Source organism: Triticum dicoccoides, chromosome 2A (genome assembly GCF_002162155.2).
Source record: "Triticum dicoccoides isolate Atlit2015 ecotype Zavitan chromosome 2A, WEW_v2.0, whole genome shotgun sequence".
Taxonomy (NCBI): Eukaryota; Viridiplantae; Streptophyta; class Magnoliopsida; order Poales; family Poaceae; genus Triticum; species Triticum dicoccoides.
Genome location: NC_041382.1, coordinates 322038328 through 322044052, shown reverse-complemented (window position 1 = coordinate 322044052; position 5725 = coordinate 322038328). Strand labels below are relative to the sequence as shown.

Genomic DNA, 5725 nt, shown 5'->3' with positions numbered 1-5725 from the left:
TTCGTTAAGGGCAGATCGCTGCATGACAACTTCATGCTTGTGCAGAGCATGGCACGACGCTTGCATGCTTTGAGGAGTTCAAGTGTGCTGCTAAAGCTAGATATATCTAAAGCTTTTGACTCCGTTCAATGGCCTTTTCTTATTGAGGTGTTGAATCAAATGGGCTTCAGACCAAGGTGGAGGTCTTGGATATGCGGGATACTTGCAACATCGACCACCAAGATCATGGTGAATGGTGAGCCGGGAGACACGATATAAAATTGTAAAGGGTTGAGGCAGGGGGACCCGATCTCTCCAATGCTTTTCATTCTAACGATGGAGCCCCTTCAAAGGTTGTTCGAGGTGGCTATGGCTAGAGGTCTGGTGTCACCCCTGGCGCGTGTTGGCATGAGGAAACGTCTCTCTATCTTTGCTGATGACGTGGTGCTATTTATCAAGCCAAATCCAATGGACCTTGAGGTATGCAAGTCCCTGTTTGAGATCTTTGGGGAGGCATCAGGGCTGAGAATCAACATGAGCAAATCTGCGGCCCTACCTATCAGGTGCTCTGAGGAGGAGATTGCAATGGCATGCAATGAGTTGCAATGCCCCTTGGGATCGTTCCCGATCAAGTATCTTGGGCTACCCCTATCGCTAAGGAAGCAAACCGCAACACAGTTAAAAATTTTGGTGGATCACATGGCAAATCAGCTACCGAAATGGAGAGCAGCTTTGATGCCCAAGAGCGGGCGACTAACTCTTGTGCAGTCTGTCTTGTGTGCAATGCCGATCCATGCTATGATGGCTTTGGACCTACCTGCAAAAACTATATCAGCAATGAACAAGATTTGCCGAGGTTTCTTATGGTGCCGAAGAGCTGAGGCAAACGGTTGTAACTGTGCTGTTGCATGGGATATGGTTTGTACGCCGAAGTGGGCAGGTGGATTGGGGCTGCCAAACCTCATATGGATGAATATTGCCATGCAAGCCCGCTGGCCGTGGCTCATGAGGACGGATGAGTCAAGACCATGGAAGGAATTCATAGTCAAAGTCCCGGAAGAAGCACAAATGCTATGTCAAGCAGCCATGAGGAGCACTGTGCGGTCTGGACGAACAACACGCTTTTGGGAGGGCCGATGGCTTCATGGACAAAGAATACAGGAGTTGGCGCCGCGAGTCTATGAATTGGTGCACCCCCGCACTCGCAACCTGAGGATGGTCAGTACGGCCATGCAGGACGGCTCTTGGGCGATGGACATCAGCCCCAACCTTGAACCGGAAACCTTACACCAGTTTCTAGCGCTATGGCAACTGCTCAATGGTTGGGAGCTTTCTGATGACGAGCCGGATGAGATAACATGGTCGTGGGAGACAAATGGGCAGTTCTCTGTGAAATCAGCTTATGCGACAGCTTTCTGGGGCCGGGAGGTGGCCCAAACAGCGGACCTGACATGGAAATCACGTGCTCCGATGAAATGCAGGTTTTTCACATGGCTAGCCATGAAGAATCGATGCTGGACCTCGGATCGACTAGCACGCAGAGGCCTACCCCATCAGGACGCATGCCCTTTCTGTGATCAAGAGGAGGAAACGATCGACCATGTTCTACTCGCATGTGTTTTTGCTCGCACAGTGTGGGCATCGATCTTCGTCGCGTTAGGGACACCAAGTTGGATTCCTACTGCCCAAGAAACGCTGGTGGAGTGGGCCGTTGACAAGCGTGGTTCAAACAACGTCAACACGAAGGACCTTCGCACCATCTTTGCGCTTACTTGGTGGGAGTTGTGGAAGCATAGGAATGCCATTGTCTTCGAGGGCGCGCGTCCTTCGGTTGAGCAGTTACTAAGAAGCATGTGCGCGGAGGGTTCCTCTTGGTCAACCGCTGGGTTACTACGAGGAGATGTAATGCCTTTCTTTGCTAGGGTAGAGAGGTGGGTGAGTGATGAGGATTAGCTTGTAAAAACAAAACCTTGTAAATTATGGTGGAGGCATACTTAGCCTTTTTCTTCTATAATATATGATATGCACACTCGTGCATATTCAAGAAAAAAAAGAAAGAGCGAGAGCTTACTGTCATTCACCTGGCAACCTCGATCATGGCTTCTATGGCTCTGAAATCATCTCCATCGCCATTTTCTGGGCAGTCGCAGCTCCAGCGCATCCAGCCTTCAACACTGTTGAGTATCATGATTATTAGGAAAGCTAGGATAGCGTAGGATATTATTCTACATTGCCTTGTATTCCAAGATGATTATGTATTCTTATATATATGCCCATGAAGCTCAAGCAATACATCGAATTATTTCATCAATCCCTCTCTCCCTTCCAACAAGGTATCTATCGCAAGTCGATCCTAAAACCTAGCCGCCGCCGCTTCCGCACCTGCGCGCTGCCCCCGGGACGGTCAACCTCCATGACCGCCGCCGGGGGCCGCGCCGCCCGTACCTAGGTTTCATCCGCCGGCCGTGTTGGCCGACTGCCCTAGAGAGTCTTTTTCCTGATCCTTTGATCTGGTTTTTCTCTCTCTCGCCGGTCGCTTTGATCGGCGTCTACTTTTTGGTTTTCCGGTCTATGTGATCCGGTTTGCGTCGCCCACCGCCGCCGTCGACCCCGCGCGCCTCTACTCCAACACCGGCACGATTGGCGGGCTTCTTCACCGACCCGGCGGCCTCGCGCGTCGTCCGTGCGTCGGCCCGTCGGTCGCCCCGACTCGGCGGCCTCATGCGTCGGCTCGCCGGTCGCCCCGACCCGGCGGCCTCGCGTCATGCGGCGACCCTTCACCGCCGCCATTCGCGCGACGGCCCGCCCGTCGATCTACGCGGGCCGTCACCGCCCTGCTCCGACCGGGACTCCTGCATAACCCCGACCCGGCGGCCTCGCGCCATGCTGCAGCCAATCATAGCCGCCCTGCCACTCACCGCCGCGGGCTTCATCTCAGACTCCGCCGCCACCGCGCCTCCACCAAGCGGCGTCCCCGACCTCGCGCGCGATCGGCCTGATCACCCGCTCGCCGTCGCGATCCGCCTCATCTACGCTGCGCGACCGACCTGGCCCGTCAGTTACGCGCGCCTCTGCAGGTCCCGTGAAGATCGTCTCCAAGTTCAGCGCGCCTCTCCACCGATCGAGTATCGGGCTGCCGCCGCGTCGCCCCGTCGGGCCGCAGCGCCGCCGCCTCGTGGTTCTTCTCCCGGCTGTCCCGACCCGCGTCACCGCTGCGTCGCCCCTTCAGGCCGTAGTACCGCAGCCCGCGGTCCACCGCCGCCCAGAGGCCGTCCACTCTAGGTCGTCCCCGTGGCGGCACCGATCCTCGCGCCGCCACTGTGTCGCCCTGTCGGGCCGTAGCGAGTGTGGCACGCGGTCCACGCCGCCGTCTAGAGGCCGTCCCTGCGGTTGCACCGACCCGCGCTCCTCCGCCGCGCCGCCCCTTCGGGCTATCGCGCCGCGGCCCGCGGTCCTTGCCGCCGCCCCGAGGTCTTCCCGCCGTCACCCCGACCTGCCCGCCGCCGCTGCGTCGCCCCTTCGGGCCGTAGCGCGGCGGCCCACGGTCCACTTCGTCGTCCACGCGCGTTGACTTCCTGTGGTATGTGCGGCGCCACCTTCCTTGGCGCGGGAACGCCACCGTCCGTGCCGGTCTTCGTCATGCTGTCGGGTTCTTCGCCTACTTCGAGCACCGCCGCCGCGCTCCTAACCTAGCCGCCGCCGCCGCTCTTCTTTGGCCGCCACCGCTACCAACGTAGCCGCCACCGCTCGTCCACCTCCTTCGTCTTCGTCCAGCACCGGCCCGTCGCCAACGTCGCTGTCATCTACCCCGACCACTTCGTCTACTCCGACAACCGCAGGCGACATCGGCTCCGCGCTGATTGACGCCGCAACCGTCGTCTGAGTCCTTCTTTGCTGGCCTCTCCGACTCCTCCGACATGGCGTACAACTTGTGCAGGTCCTCGTCTATGCATGCCCGGTGCTGGCAACACCGATGCGTGCCTTCGTCCATGATGTTTCCCCGGGCCTGGCAAGCCTGGTGTGGCGCTTCGTCAACTTCGTCTTCGTCCGTCTACGCATTCCCGGTGCTGGCAACACCGGTGCATGCCTTCGTCTACGATGTGTCCCCGGGCTTGGCAAACCCGCCGCGACGCGTCGTCAACAACGTCTTCTTCCCGGCGCACCACTACTTCGACACCACTGCGCCCACGCTAACTCGGCGCGCTCTTGCGCCCGTGGATCCATGGTGACATCCTCGACACCGGCTCCCCGACTCGACATTGACCACGACATTCTACGCGCGGCTACCTCGACCACGGCTACACCACTCTCGGCTCTCGGCTACATCGACAAACGGCACAAAGGGCTACCGCCTGCTTGAGCAACCTCGTTGGTTTCCGCTCCAGCCACGACTCCGCGATGCGTCGACCGTTACGACTGTGGGGGGGTGTCTGTCGGCTTGCCTTCGGATTCTTCTCCAGTCTCACCGTCTGCGTCGCTACCGTTGTGACTGCGGGGGGATGTTGAGTATTGTGATTATTAGGAAAGTTAGGATAGCGTAGAATATTATTCTACCTTGCCTTGTACTCCGCGAGGCCAGAGGCCGTCCGCTCCAGGTCGTCCCCGTGGCGGCACCGATCCTCGCGCCGCCACTGCGTCGCCTCGTGGGGCCCTAGCGAGCGTGGCACGCGGTCCACGCCGCCGTCTAGAGGCCGTCCCCGCGGTTGCACCGACCCGCGCTCCTCCGCCACGCCGCCCCTTCGGGCTGTCGCGCCGCGGCCCGCGGTCCCTGCCGCCGCCCCGAGGTCTTCCCGCCGTCACCCCGACCTGCCCACCGCTGCTGCGTCACCCCTTCGGACCGTAGCGCGGCGGCCCACGGTCCACTTCGTCGTCCACGCGCGTTGACTTCCTGTGGTATGCGTCGCGCCACCTCCCTTGGCGCGGGAACTCCACTGTCCGCGCCGGCTTCGTCATGCTGTCGGGTTCTTCGCCTAATTCGAGCATCGCCACCGCGCTCCTAACCTAGCCGCCGCCGCCATCAGGCCGCCGCCGCCGCTCTTCTTTGGTCTCCGCCGCTACCCATGTAGCCGCCGCCGCCCGTCCACCTCCTTCGTCTTCGTCCAGCACCGGCCCGTCGCCAGCGTCGCCGTCATCTACCCTGACCACTTCGTCTACTCCGACAACCGCAGCCGACATCGGCTCCGCGCTGATTGACGCCGCAACCGTCGTCGAGTCCTTCTTTGCTGGCCTCTCCGACTCCTCCGACATGGCGTACAACTTGTGCAGGTCCTCGTCTATGCATGCCCGGTGCTGGCAACACCGATGCGTGCCTTCGTCCATGATGTTTCCCCGGGCCTGGCAAGCCTGGTGTGGCGCTTCGTCAACTTCGTCTTCGTCCGTCTACGCATGCCCGGTGCTGGCAACACCGGTGCATGCCTTCGTCTACGATGTGTCCCCGGGCTTGGCAAACCCGCCGCGACGCGTCGTCAACAACGTCTTCTTCCCGGTGCACCACTACTTCGACACCACTGCGCCCATGCTAACTCGGCGCGCTCTTGCGCCCGCGGCTCCACGGTGACATCCTCGACACCGGCTCCCCGACTCGACATCGACCACGACATTCTACGCGCGGCTACCTCGACCACGGCTACACCACCCTCGGCTCTCGGCTACATCGACAAACGGCACAAAGGGCTACCGCCTGCTTGAGCAACCTCGTTGGTTTCCACTCCAGCCACGACTCCGCGATGCGTCGACCGTTACGACT

At 60.1% G+C, this 5725-nt stretch overlaps 1 protein-coding gene across 1 annotated transcript in view; it reads left to right on the top strand.

Annotated features, from left to right (window-relative positions):
* The first annotated feature begins 315 nt into the window (after nucleotides 1-315).
* LOC119357843 (photosystem II 10 kDa polypeptide, chloroplastic-like) overlaps nucleotides 316-5725 on the top strand; it is a 6834-nt gene continuing 1424 nt past the window's right edge. The window contains exons 1-2 of the mRNA XM_037624653.1: nucleotides 316-459; nucleotides 2025-2155. Coding sequence (XP_037480550.1) covers nucleotides 316-459; nucleotides 2025-2155 — 275 coding nt within the window. The remainder of the gene's footprint in view (nucleotides 460-2024; nucleotides 2156-5725) is intronic.